The 15,244-nt window shown below is 51.3% G+C and overlaps 1 protein-coding gene across 1 annotated transcript; it reads left to right on the top strand.

Moving 5' to 3' along the window:
* Window positions 1-529: 529 nt before the first annotated feature.
* LOC146336894 (tetratricopeptide repeat protein 24-like) lies at window positions 530-13,491 on the top strand. Its single transcript, XM_084816395.1, is given in 7 exon segments — window positions 530-1,351; window positions 2,109-2,327; window positions 3,648-3,749; window positions 3,752-3,778; window positions 6,320-6,441; window positions 10,360-10,482; window positions 12,175-13,491. Coding segments are annotated over 7 exon segments (1,350 nt in total). The 5' UTR covers window positions 530-636; the 3' UTR covers window positions 12,217-13,491.
* Window positions 13,492-15,244: the final 1,753 nt, after the last annotated feature.

Consider the following 15,244-nt stretch of genomic DNA (forward strand, 5'->3'; position numbering starts at 1 on the left):
GTTTCTAGCCTTCATGGCTACAAAGATAAAGGGTAAAATCCAGCATACAGCTTGGGACCAGGCTACCTGGAAGGCCGCCTTCTCCCATAGGAGCCTGCCCAGTTCTTAACAGCTTCTGGAGAGGCCCTTCTCCAAGACTGTGGCCTTCAGAGGCACATTTGGTGTTGTCGTTGAAGAGGGCCTTCTCGGTGGCTGCTCCCAGGCTGTGGAACTCCTTGCTGAGCGAGGCTAGGTTGGCTCCCTCTTTGGCATCTTTCTGACGGCAGCGAAGACCTTTCTGTTCAAGCAGACCTTTGGTGTGTAACCAGGTCTGTTGGGGTGGATGCTCTTTTTATTCTGTGATGGTTGTGTTTTCAGTTTTGTTTTAATCCATTTATTTATTTATTTTACAACATTTATATACCACTCCACATCAGAAGATTTCAGAGTGATGAACATCAAAGATCAAAGAATAAAACACCATGTTAAAATAATTAAAGCATTTTAAAAGAAAAGAAACAGAAAAAGCAAATATTATTGTTTTAATCAAGTTGTATTTATGATTGTCAGCCACTGTGAGTGCCATTTTTCTTGGTAGAAAGGCAGGGTACAAAATAATAGAAAATAAAAACAGATAAACTCCATTTTACGGTGCAAATGATGGGACTGTGCGTGGTTTTGCAGCATTCAGGAGCCACTCTGGAAGGCATGCCCTCTTCTGCAGTCTCTGGTCCTATCCAAGACGAGCTTAGGAGCCAAACGGTGTCCCTCAAGGCTGAAATGCAGCACCTGTTGAAGGCCGGAATAGAGCTTTTCAATGACAACGAAGACTGCCAGGCTTTGGCCATGTTCAAGAAGGCGTACCTGCTCTCAAGTCGCCTCCCAGAGCCTCCCAGCCAAGCCCAGTGCCTCTTCAACCTCGGCGCAGCCTACATCGCCACCGGCAAGCCCAGGAAAGGCCTCAAGTGTCTGTGGAGGGCCAGGGGAGCTGGAGCACTGGAGGAGGACGGCGACTTCTACTTCAACATCGCAGCCGCCTATGACCGCCTGAGGGAGCACGCCAAAGCCGTGGAGTTCTACAGAAAGGCCGTCCGTGAATACAGCTCGGACCACACGCAGAGCGCCGCTGAGGCCCTGACCAAGCTGGCGTATTGCCTGGTGAGCACAGGCGACGTGGCGTCGGCCGCGCAGACCTTTCGCCTGGCTGGTCGGGCCTACCAGAGAGCACAGCTGCTGGAAGATGCCGCCATGGCCATGAGGGAGGCAGCCAACTATTTCCTGCAGAGCCCAAAGTGCTCCCCAGGGGACGCCTTGGAGACCTTGGTGGCCTGTGGCCAGCTGTGCGCTGGCATAACCAACCAGGCCTTGCGAGGTATGCCCAAGGGTGTCCCCCACACTCACTTGGTCTCCTTGAAACAAAACCCTGCCACCAGAATAGTCCCAAAGATCATGGGGGGGGGGGGCCTGAGCGTGCCATCCAGCTGGGCGGGCAACTCCCAACAGCATGCCCTCGGGACTCAGGGCCCCCAGTCCCCAGAGTGGCTTGGATGAGGAGATCCATCAAAACAAGGGAGGCCCACAGGCCCACAGTCCAAAAGAAGGGACGAAAGGACGAGGAGCAGGGTGGAAAATGAGCAAACCCAGGGGCCCCTTCCTGAAGTTGCCTAGCTGTTCTTATGCTGACCAGCTGGAAGGGCAAAGAGGGATCCAACAGCGCTGGTCTCCCAGCAGAGCTGGTGGAGCGGGCCTGCTTCCCCTCGCTGCCTCTGCGACAGCCTGGCAGCTAACTCTGCAGGGGAAGTCCACGAAGACGACTCCATCACTCCCGGCCAGGCTCATGCCAACTCCCAGGAGGGTCAAGACATAGGCTGAGGCAGCCTGGCCACCAGACGCGTGTCCAAGGGGGACTTGAGGCCCCTTCTTAGTGGTCCCGGCAAGTGTCTCCTCCGAGTCTGTTCCTACCCCGAGGATCCCTTTAAGTAGTGGGGTGGGGGGCTGCCCAGCTGAAAGGGCCATTGCGCCACTTGGAGCCTCCCACCGGGAGCATCCAGGGTCCCCCCACCATCTTCAGAGGCTGGCTCTCCCTGCCTCCAGCTCACGCTGGCTCTCTCACCCAATCTCACGGCCAGGCAAGCTCTGCAACGACCTGGGGCTGCACTACGCAGAAATGGGCCGCTTTGGGCAGGCGGAGCGGCATTTTGCCGAAGCGCTGCAGCTCTGCAGCCGCCAGGGAGACGTTTCGGTCCAGAGGAGAGCCGTCCTGCTGCAAAACCTGGGTGCCGCCTGCAACGCCCTGGAGCAGTTTGCCAGGTCCCTGAGGTTCCACAGCCAGGCGGCTGACATGTACGGTGAGTGCCAGGAGGTTTCTCGCTCTGGCCAGGCAGGCTGGGCGGCCTGCTCCCTTGAAGCGAGTGGGGCTGCTGGGCCCGTCTGCCATGGGGCTGTATCCTCTTCACGGCCTCGGGAAGGTCAGTCCCATCCCTGGCTCCTTGACAGCCTCTTCGCATCACCTGGGCTCTTCTCCTCTACCTGGTGGTGCCTCCAAAATCCAGGGGTGCCCCATCCTGTTAAGCCACTCCCAACCCACCTTTCTCTGCCCCACCCACCTGAAGCTCCTTCTACCGTCTCCACCCTTGCTCTGCCTGGGGAAGCTCCTCCTATCAGCCAGGATGGGTAAATAGAACCTCCATGTTCAGAGACAGTATACCCTGCAATTCTGTCAGCAAATACGAGGGAAGTGCTGTTGCCTGAGATATCTGGCCAGCCACTGTGAGAAGCAGGATACTGGGCTACGTGGAGACAAATAACTGGCCCAGTGCAGCAGACTGAAAACAAGGCAGAGGTGGGGTTTGAGCCGCAGACATGAGCACATGGGAGGCTGCCTTAGACTGAGCCAGATGCTTGGTCCATCTGGCCCAGTATTTGAATGGGCAGCCGCGGCTCCCCAGGGTTCCAGGCAGGAGTTTTTCCAGCCCAACCTGGAGATGCTCCTGGGGATCGAACCTGGGACAGCCCGCTTGCGGAGCAGGGCCTCTGCCACTGAGCTACAGCGCTGGGAACACCCAGCCACTCCTTGGCACCGACATTTGTTGCTGCATCCAATTTACACAAAAGCGGCCACAGTGGCTGAGAGAAAAGTGACAGGTTCAAGGCCAGAAATGGAACACAGGCAGAGGGGGAGCCTGAGCCCCAGTTATCACCCCCTATTAATTCCCTGTCAATTCATCTATTCCTTCTGAAACTTCAAAATCCGGGAGGGGGGGCTGTTTAAGACTTCCAGCAGCCAGAAGCGTGGTCTGCATATCTCGTCAGCCCTCTTCATGAGTAACAAAATGCCAATCAATTCAGGAAAATTGCCACAGAGCAAGGGGCAGTACACAAAATAAAAGGCGTGGCGGTAATCGATGGAATTGACACCGTTTGCAGGATGCAGCGTCCCTTGGCCCAGAATGTGGGTGCAGGATCGCAAGCCCAGAGCGCACCTCCTGCCCTGGGGGCAGACCAGCTCTCTTGGTGAGGCGGCAGGGCTGCTCGACAGCAAAATGTTCCTGGCCGGGGTGTTTTTGGAGTCATGTCATTTGGGGAGCAGTTTTCTAGAGCATCTGGGAAGGGGGTGAATCCACTTGCCTAACCGGTGTTGACACAATTCCTGCTGAACTTTGTGTTAGGTGTGCTAGGTGAGAGCAAGAAGGCTGCTCAAGCTCAGTGCGTCCACAATTTGGCCACCGCTCACAGACAGCTGAAAAACTACCACATGGCAGAATTTTACTATCAGCTCAGAACGCTTTTGCAGAGGCAGGTAAGAGACAGTGTGAACCGGCCTTAGACCAGTGGAGGCTGGTGGCTCTGATGTCAGCGGGGCAGTGAATCCGCTCCAGGTTTCAGTCAGAACCAGTCAGAGCTCTAAAGGAGCTATCCAAGGTATCCAAGCTATCCTTGGATAGCTCCTTTAGAGCTCTGCCTGGTTCTGACTGAAACCCGGAGAGGATTCACCACCCCACTGACATCAGAGTCACCAGCCTCCACCACCTTAGACCAAGCTGGACCCTTGGCCCATCCAGCCCAGTGGGGGGATCTCCACAGTGACGGGTTTAGTTCGCTCTCCACTTTGCTGTGTTTTTTACTGGAGTTGAATCTGCTCCGTTTGGGGGCACACAGGGCTTGAAAGCCTGGATTATCCCAAAGCTAGCCTGGGCCTCTTGGCAGGTCACAAGGCAGTTTACTGTGAATTGTTTGGGTAGCTACTAGATGGAGTCTCATCTACATCATCACCTAGAGAGCCTGTTCCTTACCACCCACTCCCGCCTTGTTCTGCCCTTTCTGCTTTCTCAGGCGAGTGTGTGTTAGCACCTGCCTCCCCAACCTATGCCCAATTCCCCCCAATTTTTTTTATTACTGTCCCTCTAAAACCACAGTAGCGCAATAGCAGGTATAGGCATTCCTGTACAAATGAACTATTTTGCCTTTTGCAATAGTGCTATAGGTGGTATAGCTACTCCTGTTCAAATGCACCACTTCGTGGTAGTGCTATAATGCTATAAGAGGTATAGCTACTCCCGTTCAAATGTGCTATTTTGCAATAGTGCTATAGGGGGTATAGGTATTGCTACACAAATGCACTATTTTACCTAGGGAGGCGATGGGCTCTCCCACACTGGAGGCGTTCAAGGCGAGGCTGGACAGCCATCTGTCAGGGATGCTCTGACTTGGATTCCTGCATTGAGCAGGGGGTTGGACTCAATGGCCTTGTAGGCCCCTTCCAGCCCTACTGTTCTATGAGTCTATTTCACTATAGTGTGATAGGGATATTTTTTAAATGCACAATTGTGGGTTCCCCAGTAACTACCTCGGGAACTGCAATCTTGCAAAAATGGTGGAAACATCGGGGCAACACAGGTAGGGAAAACATTGGGGAAGCACCCCTTGACTGGGGTCAGTGAGGTCATGGCCAGGTGAAAGGCACATCCCTGGGCAGGGCTATCATGCTGGAGTAAATGTGGAGAGTTGGTGCACACTGCAACAGAAGCTCAGATAAGCTGAATTAAGGAAAACAATCAGACTAAAAGTATTCTCAGAAAAAACAGTTTTCCGGCACAAGACTCCAGGGTGGCTGTGGGATGGCCATGATGTCGTGTGCCCTGAACAACCTCCAAACACAGCAAACGCACAGTAAATTGCTCGTGGAGGCACCCCCACGACTTTCTACTCTGATTGGCAATGGCTCTCCAGGGTCTCAGGATCTATGTGATCTTTTTTATTGGAGATGCTGGCAGGGTTTGAATCTGGGAACTTCTGCAGGCAAAGCCAGAGCCCTCCCACTCTGCCATTGCCCCTCGGTGCTCCCGCCATGTGCCAGTACCAGAAAACAGCCAAGGAGGGGGCTCCCTCCTGCTGCTTGGCCAGTCGGTGCCAACAGCCCCATGTTGCACTTGCCGCCCTCCACCGTCCCTCCAGTCTGGCGTGCAGACAAGTGCAGTGGAAAGCAGTAGCTGCCACAGGTAAATAAACACAATGGAATCCATGAGGGAGCAATGCGGAGGATCAGGCCATCGAGGGCTACTGCCAGGCAACCCTGCGATTCTGTGATGACTACATATTGCCTCCCGGGTCAGGGGCAGCGTGCCTCTCAGAACCAGCTGCTGGAGAACACAAGTGGGCAAGTGCTGCTGGGCTCCTGTCTGGCTTGGGGGCTTCCCCTCAGGGCCTCTGGCTGCCACTGGGCAAAGAGAATGCTGGACTAGGCAAGCCTTTGGCCTGATCCAGCACAGCTCTTTGTATGTTCTTAAATGCTACATGTTACGGGGAGAATAGTCCTGACCTACCTTACAGGACTGTTGCACGGGTAGCTGAGATAGTGTTTGCATGTCTACATTTTTCACATTGCAGAATCAAGCTGAAGAGAAACAGGGGATTAGTGGTGGGGGGGGGTGAGAGGGGGCGGCCGGTAGCAAGAGCCTGCAGCCACGGTATTTCACAGGGATGTTACTGCAATACACGTACAAGTAAGGAGTACAAAGAGGGGAAGAGGCAGCCAGTAGCGGGAGCATGGACAGGGCAGGGAACAAGCCTCTCCCATTCGCTGAGCAGCATCTCTGCGGCGGATGACACTCACTGCGGCTTAAAGTGCTCTTGTCTTGTGTGACTTGTGAAAGTGGGTTTTTAGGTGGTGCATACTCCGCTCTTCCTGTTTCATCTTCCGCTGATGGACCAAAGCTGATTTCATGATAATCCGGGTAAAAGATGAAAATGCTTTGGCATGCGTTTCCATGTAGACGTGGCCCTGGACTATCTGGTCCTCCCTAGGTGAGCTTGCCTTTGACTCTCTGCACTCCTTCTCCAGGTGACTGGGATGGTGAGGCGCGTGTCTGCGAGGAGCTGGGGACAACTCATCTCTGCCAGGGCCACTTTGATCAGGCCATCCAGGATTACAAACATGCCCTGCGTCTGTTTGAAAAGTCAAAGGTACATCTGTGTTTGCCGGCCTTGTTTGCTTTGCATTGCACACAAAAGACAGCAGAGCAGGGAAGTCTGCTTTGCAAAGTTAGGAAATGGCCTTGATGTTTGCACCCCCTCCCTCTTTTATGCACAGAGCCCCAGTTTATTTGTGGGGTGAGGGAGACTTCTAAACCTCCAGCAGCCAACCACAGAAAGAAATCACCCAACACTGGAGCTGTCTCCCCAGAGACCTCCATCCCACTGGAGTTGGCCACTTTGATGTTCGACTGGGATCCAAAGCTAAAAGTGGGGTTAAGGTTAAAAAGTGGGGGCTGTCCTGCTGTCGCTCCCCCTTTACTTGAGGTGGATGTCAGAACATCAGAGGACCAAGCCCCCCCCCCCCCCGATAACACACCCTTTTTAAAACCTGGCCACACAGATGCTTTGGAGGGAGGACATGGACTCCGCCAGAGTGCTCTCTCCTGCTGCAGCCCTCAGCAACTGGTGGTACTCAGCATCTCCCAAATGCATAATATTATGAAATGTAATCTGGACACCCCGCTCTGCAGAAAAAGCAACGGTCTGCCTCCAAAACCTACAGAGCACAGAGGCCCTCCTGAGGATGCTCTTGCCTCACATGGAGAGCGGCACTGGCCAAGCCAGAAATGGGGCATGCCTTCCTCTTGCATTGCTTCCAAATGAGCCCCTGTCCCACAGAACCCCCCTTATGGGAGATGCAAGTCACATGTGGGTGGGGGTGGGGAATGCAGTTCAAAGTCCACCAGTTGGGCACGCATGCCCTAGAACGTGGGGGGGGGGGCAGAAATCCAAAGCCACATGTTTGGGATTTCACCTCCCAGTATTCCTGTCCATTAGTGGTGCTGAGAGGGACTTGGGGCAGCTGAAGTCCAAAACTTCTGCCCACCCTGCCCTAGAAGACAGTCTGAGGCCATCCTTATTTAAAAGTGGAAACTGTTCTCCAGGTCAACAGTTCCATTTTCAGTTCTGCTCACTGCATCTGCATTTTGCTCTCACCTCTGAAGTTTCAGTGTTGTGTTACATAACGGCTTTTGCTCCAGACAAAGCGGATTTTGTAACAGCCAACTGGAGAACTACATTTGTCTGTGAATTAATTACTCCCAAAATGATGCAAAAGGCAGATTATCTCATAGGCAGCAGGCTCAATTTGACAGAGGGGCCAAGAATATCACTGAGCTGGTTCTCTCAAGTTCTGCTGCAGACAATCTAGAGCTCCCAGCTGGCATCTCTAGAAAAGAAGAATGGCAAAGTAGCTCCCTGGGTGGGCACCAGTGGAAGAGTGTGTGCGTGGTCACATAGAGTCCTGCTGCAAAGCAGACACTGTAAACATTTTTTCTGAAATACAGCTTTGCAGAAAAGGTCAATGGATGTCATCATGCAACACATCCCTTCCTTTTTTAGCTCAAGCTGTGATCCAGAGCTTAGAGCTCAAAAGTATGGACAGACAAAAGGGACAGCCTTTGGGGACAGAAGGGACAAACCTTTGTTTCTGCTTTCAAACTGTTGCTGACTTTAGCAGCCTGCAAGCTCAACCACCACCATCCAGAGACACCCCCCCCCCCGTCATTTTGTTGTTAATCATTCTCTTCTCTGCTTTTCGGCGTACCACCCCAAGGGAACCCCAAAATAACAGCAACAAGATTAGCACTCTTTGAAGACCGGTTGCCGCTCTGACATTGAAAGAACTGTAAATATGAGCCCCAACAGAGGGAAAAGGTTGGATCCTGCTTGCTGGTTCATTATTCAGTTCAGAGGTGCACTGGCAGCCAGAAAGTAGCTCTGCACCCCAAAAGAAGCACCCCACCCTCACACTGTCAGGAGACTGCTCTGAGGCATGAAGAACTAAGAACTACAGAGACAAAACTAAGGACCAACACCAGCCTGGAGAGGAAGAAACAACAGTGAATTCTTGTTTAATTTCTTTTTATAGATTTACAGCATTTTTGTAGAAAGGATTTAAGAGCAATCACTACCCCCCAACCTGCACCCCAAAAACCCTGCCTTTTCAGCTGACAAAGCAGAGAAAAAGGGTGAATTATACACAGGTAGGTAAAGCAGTTTAAATACCCAGGAGAACAACAAACTTTACAACCATAGAAGGATCATTAAATGAAAAAAGCCAAAGAACAAAACTGTAGCTTAATGAGCAGAGGCCACAGCAGCAAACGCAACTGGAGCATTCATCCTGGGCTGAGTTCTTCTGCCGATTTGATGGATCAGGCCACCCATCAGGCCTCAGAACTCTCCACACTGCTGCCTCCTCCCAGAGGAGGTGGATCTGGGGCAGCCAGGTGTGCAGAAGGAGGGAGGTCCTGCACGATTCAGGAGAGGTGGTGGCCTAGTCCCCCCAGGGGGAAGGGGAAAGGCCATCCCTAGACAGAGGAATGCCAGACATGCCTTACTGGAAGAGACTGAGGTCCACTGTGTCCAGGGTCCTGGTCCCCCAGCAAGGGCTCACCAGGAGTCTAGAGGTCAGCACAAGGAGAAGCAAGGCTTCACAGCACTCAGGGCAGAAATAAAGGCATTCTTCCAGCAGCTAGCAGGCCTCAACTGAAGGCTTATATAGCCAAGTCTCCCAGCCCACACCCAGATCAAGCTGCAAGCTGTAGTGCTGGCTTCCGTTTCCCAACTCCTGAGAAGACCCTGGGTTGCAAGTAGACCTTTACTCCCAAGTAGCCTGGTTGCTGCAGTTCTTGAGGCATGCACTCCGCCTTCAAGCAGCGGTCCGTGCCTCCACCTTTGGGTGCCGACGTGCTCTGGGACTGGCTGATCTCAGACTCCTCCTCAGACCCTATGGAGGCCATATGGCCCTTGGGGGAGCTGTCCAGAGGTTCCTCAGAGGCCACCACTACTGGAGGACCCAGTGTAGCTTCCCTGAAGGTGCTAAGGGTGTCAGCATTGTAGGAGGATCCACAGGGTCTTGCTCTCCCATGTGCCCTGAGATGATTCACAGAGACCCTGAACCAGGGACTTCTGCATGCAAAGAAGAGCAACGAGGCCCGAACGCATCCCCTTCCTCGGGGATGGTCATTTTTGTCTCTGCCACTCTGACAGAGTTTGCATCTGTGTAGATAGGCTGGAGCGCTGGGCAGAAAACAACAGAATGACATTTAATAGCCAATAAATGCCAAGTTCTACACCTTGGAAAAAGAAACCAAGCTACAAGATGGGGCATACTTGGCTCAACAATACTGCAAGTGAGAAGGATCTTGGAATTGTTGTAGATCACAACCTGAATGTGAGCCATCAATGTGATGTGGCTGCAAAAAAGGTAAATGCTATTTGGGGCTGCATTAATAGAAGTATAGCTTCCAAATCCCATGATGTATTAGTTCCCCTCTACTCAGCACTGGTTAGGCCTCATCTGGAGTACTGTGTCCAGTTCTGGGCACCACATTTTAAGAAGGATGCAGACAAACTGGAGAGGGTTCAGAGGAGCGCAACAAAGATGATCAGGGGACTGGAAACCAAGCCCTATGAAGAGAGACTGAAAGAACTGGGCATGTTTACCCTTGAGAAGAGAACACTGAGGGGAGATATGATAGCGCTGTTCAAGTACTTGAAAGGTTATCACAGAGAGGAAGGCCAGGATCTCTTCTCGATCATCCCAGAGTGCAGGACACGGAATCATGGGCTCAAGTTCCAGGAAGCCAGATTCCGGCTGAACATCAGGAAAAATGTCCTGACTGTTAGAGCAATACAACAATGGAACCAATTCCCTAGGGAGGTGGTGGGCTCTCCCACACTGGAGGCATTCAAGACGAGGCTGGACAGCCATCTGTCAGGGATGCTTGGACTTGGATTCCTGCACTGAGCAGGGGGTTGGACTTGGTGATCTTGCAGGCCCCTTCCAACCCAACTATTCTATGATTCTAGATATTATTTCCTTCTCCCTCCCATAAACAGGAAACATCTGTTGGCCCCCAAGAGCGAATTCGGGAGAAATTGGCTGATGCTGCGAACTATCAAGCTAACGCCGCCCAGGGCCACGCTTCTCACGGCAACAGCTTTTTGGCCTCAGAACCAGATGTAAGAATCAGGGTGGGGGTGGGATCAGAAGAAAGGCGATGGAGAAACGGGAGGCGCAAGCATGTCCCAGAAACACTGTTGCTGGCGAGCGGGTTCCCAAATACTCTTTAGCACCCCCATCATAGCCCTCCGTATTTGACAGTTGGCCCGAACAGGCAGCTGGCACTAGATGTATCCCCGTATGTATTTATTTCCTGCCTGTCAACCATAGGCTTCAACTGCCTGTCCGTAGCAAGTCCTTGTCACCTTCAATCACACAGCTTAGTTGCGCTTTTTGCCTGGCTAACGTTTTATTAGTGAGATCTGCTCATGTCGCCCTTCTTCACAGTTCAGCTCCCTCCCTGGAGACTCTGTAGAAGTGAAATCTCCAACTGGTGCTTGGTGGGGGGAGAGGGGAGGCCGGTTGTATGCAACTCGCCTCTGACGCGCATGCCACTTAAATCCACATGTCTGAACGTGAAGGTGGTGCACAGGGCACAACCTGCTGTTTCACACAGTGGCCAGAGCTTATTTTCAACTGTTGAGAACAGATGGCCGGTTACGAGTCTTCCTGGCTTGCAGCGCCGTGCTCTTGCAGAAGACGTGAAGTCAGCAGAAAGAGGGGCGCCACTGGCAGTACATAAGGGAAGGGCCCCCCGCCCCACCCCTCAGGCAGTGATCCTTGGCAGGGGCATAGAGGGGCTACAAGTTGCCTCTGAGAAGTGTCGGAGGGGATGGGCACTCAAGGAGGAGCGCGTGAGGGTTCCCAGCCAGTGTCCCACTTAGGGATAGCTTCGGCAAAGTGGCCGCCTCTGTGTGCCATCAGAGCATACCCTGGGGCCTTGGTCTGTGCATGGCTGAAGAGGGGAAGGAAGGAATGCTGAAATGCACGGTGTGGGGGTCCAGCCAGCTGTCTGGGGTGACAGCAAGGGTCCAGATCAAGGAGGAGGAGGACAGTCCAGTTTGATATTCACGGGTAGAGTGTAGGGATGTGTGACACTGGGAATTCCATTCCATTTAAGCCAGATGGGATTTTGCCGTGTTGTCATTTCAATAAGTGGCGGCATACTGCAGCGGATCCCCCCCCCCCCCGCCCTCCACCCCGATTCTAGAAATGTTTGCATTTTTTTGCCCATGTTTTTAGGGGCCTGTGATTTGTGCAAATGGGATTGTGTTGTTGTTGTTGTTTTTAATTTTCATGTCTTTAAATTTGCACAAGCGGGATTATGGGTTCTAAAAATATTATTTATGGCCCTGGAAGTGCCAAAGCGGAGGATGAAATTGACAAGTTCTTTGACAAGCACTAAATATGGCTCTGCCGGGCTAAGCAAAATAGTGTGTGGAGAGGATGAAACTGACAAGGATATTTACAATAGAAATATATAGAGGACAGATGGACTTGCGAAAGACCACGGATTAAAAATAATAAAAAAAATTATTACCCCATTTGCCCAAGTTAAAAACAAGTGTATCGGAGGGAAAGGTCCAGTCCCAGCACTCCCCTTGCTGCACAGGTTTTCTACTTGTGCGGAGGGTCTGGTTTTTAAAAATGCAGAGGAGCATTCAAACATGGAACCCCTCACCTGTCCACTTTGCCAGCTAGGACTCTGCCATTCATTCTGCTGAGAGGGCAGCAGGCACAGAACCTTTGGATTTGACAGCTGTGATGCCAGTCCAGTTGAAAACATCTTAGCACATTGCTTTGGTCCTTAGGGTTCCAGACTGTTCCACTGGCAACAGCCCGAGCCACGGTGAAAAGGTTCCACTCATCAAAAGAGGCACTGTCTGATGCATGTTCATGTATCCTCTTCTTGTCTGCCAACTGTGGTGAAAATAGGAGATCGAGCCAGGGGCATTCTAGTTCTCAACAGGTTCCTGATTCCTCACCTGTTGGGGTGAGTATGCAAGAATAACCACAGCAAAGCCAGGAAGAACAGCCAAGTTTGGACCCATCTTTCCAAAACACAGCACATGCATCATGCACTACCCATGTGCCCCATTAGGCAGCGAGTTGAACGAGTCTTGGGCCATTGCGTGTGCACCTCTTTCATTAGTAGGGATGATCTCATATTTCACAAGGCCCTTGATGCATTTCCCAAAGCCACACCGCCACCACCTTCATTCTGTTTCAAGCGGGTTTGGCTTTAAACGTGCGCTGTGAATATGGCTAATGAAACGTGTTACACAGGCAGCAGCTATTTTTAATTCAAAGGAGCGTCCCTAGAAATCCGGCAATTTAAATTCCACTCGTTTTGTCGGTTCTTATTATCCTGTTCCTATGATACGGGAGATAAATCTGCAAATTGCCTGCTTTGCCAAGAAACAGGGAATACGGGCCCTGCCCTGTTCTTCCCCAGCCCATGAGGGGCTGCCCACGCTACAGGCGCAGGCCCCGATGACATGGGCACGAGCTGCACAAGAAATGCATGCTCGCATGTATTTCCCAGTCATCGTGGCCATGAAGAGGCTGGCTCAGGACAACTTCCAGGCCCCATCGTAATTAGCAGGAAAGGGGGAGCCATTTGGATTTTCTGCCTCAGGCAACAAAACAGATCGTTTTTAGAGATTTCTTAACAATGTCATGGAACTGTTAGAACTCAGTATGTGTGTGTGTGTGGTTTTTCACAACACACACACACACACTTAACTTTTTCAGTCTGTTATTTATTTCCACTCTTGAAGCTGAATGCTCATTTAGAAAGAAAGGGAGAAAGAACAGTTAATTGCCTGCCTTATTCAGTTTAGGTGACTATCCTGGTGTCTTAGTAATTAAGATTGCATTTCATGATTCTTGGCTATGTTAAATTAATGTTTACAGTTCTGGATGGTACAGGGAAAAAATAATATGTTGTCATTTTAATTAAATTATTAATGAATGGCATTGGTTCCACTTCAGAGGTCAATGCAATGAGGAGTGGAGGGAGCTGTCTTCATCAATCATCAGAATTTCTGATGCAATTCTCCCTTTTTTGGCCTCTAATTGGGATACTTGGAAATCCTCTGATTAAAATGCGAATATGCTCTAATTTCAAACGGCCTTCTCATTTCTTCAGTGAACTGCCCTCCACACATCCAAATCCATGCTTGATTTCCCCAGCAACATTCCATTTTGCCACAGGAAGTGCCACAGTGACAACCTGGTGTAGGAGAGATCCTAAAAGGCTGAGCTGGGGGTGGCAAGGGAGTTTCTTCTCTTGTCTTTCTTGTTCTGATGGAATGTGTATTTTTTCGCATTTCATTTATACTATTTTAATTGTATTGTAACCTGCACTGTGGAGGCATTTTTGCCTGGAAAAGCATGGCTGGCTGGGGAATACTGGGAGACGCAGGACTTTTTTTAATGTCTAAACATGCATAGAATTGCACCTTTAAGTAAGTAAAACAAATAAATGGACCACAATTGGAGAGAGGTGGAAAGGAGAGAGCCAAGAGGCTGGGCTGAGCCATCCCTGGGCACTGTGTAGCTCATCCTCTGTTGGTCCAGACCCTGGACAAGTCAGAGTCCATGCCTGTGAAGGTTTGAGGCCTACAGAGGCAAAGGAAAAAACACTCAGGCTTAGAGGCCTGGAGTTTTTGTTAGGAGGGGGTATCCCTGAGAGGAGTAGTTTCATTTCCCCAGTTAAGTTTCAGTTTAATTTCCCCAGTTAAGTTTCAGTTTAATTTCCCCAGTTAAGTTTAATTTCTCCAGGTTTGAAGCAGTACTTTCAGTTTTGAGGCAGGAAGATATATAAAGAGTGAGTCAGAAAGACCAAAGCAGAGACAGGAAGAGCAGAGTCAGAAGAGTGAGCAGGAAGAAGCAGCCTAGAGAAGTCTAAGTACAGCTGGGGTAAAGTAACTTGCATCTTGCAACTTTTATTTTCCCTTAATACCTTTTATATCACTCAGCCTTATTGTGTGCTGGGGCCCCTGCACCCCAGTGGGTCCACGAGCACTGACACCTGGCCTGGGCCACCTGCTGAGAAGCTGGGTCTGCTCTGGAGCACTGTGGGAAATTCAAAATGGTGGCTCATAGCTGCCCATCATGGCTGCCAGTTAAGCAGCCAAGGGCCCACCAGAGGGCTCTTTGATAAGGCCCCCGCTCCCTCGCACCTGGAGCCAGCCCTGGCTCCCACAACCAGGATGCCGGGCCTGCCGATGGTGCCAATCTCTGGAGTCGGCTATGGCTTTTGACCTGCATTTACCAAATCCATCCATTTGGTAAATGCAGGCCCTTCCTTTTCTCTGCCCTGAATTCCCACCAACCGCTCTGCCCTGAATTCTCGTGGGAAGACCCCACTGGGTTCTAGTATTATGACAGAGGGAGAACAATGTCTCCCTATCTACATTCTCCACACCAAGCATAATTTTGTACACCTCTAACTCATGACTAACCTTCTCTGGACTGAGTGCTGGCAGGAAAATATTTTGTTTCACCACACATGTATCCCTTTACTCCTTTGCTAGGAAAAGACTTGCCCAGCAACCACCGGCCTTCTTTCCACAAAGCCACCCTTACCAGAGTTTCAACAAACAGCTGTAACTTCATGTTTCCCCCTGTTAAAAATGCATCCTTGATTATTAGGCTGAGCTTCTCCTGTGCTGGCCTCCAGGCTCTGCTGCCCCATGGTGTTTTCACAGCGAGAGACCCTGAGCTGGAGCTTAACGGGGTCGGTGGTTTCCCACACTCCACTAACAAAGTCGCAGGGCGTTGCTCTGAAGCCTTCCATCAGCGCTTGTTAGCTGCTGCTGAAATTCAAGGAGGGCGGAACATGGCTGCAAGTGGACGGCAGCAGCGTTTTCTAGG

The sequence above is a fragment of the Heloderma suspectum genome, chromosome 11 (assembly GCF_057233095.1).
Source record: "Heloderma suspectum isolate Gila_16-S chromosome 11, 16-S_ref, whole genome shotgun sequence".
Taxonomy (NCBI): Eukaryota; Metazoa; Chordata; class Lepidosauria; order Squamata; family Helodermatidae; genus Heloderma; species Heloderma suspectum.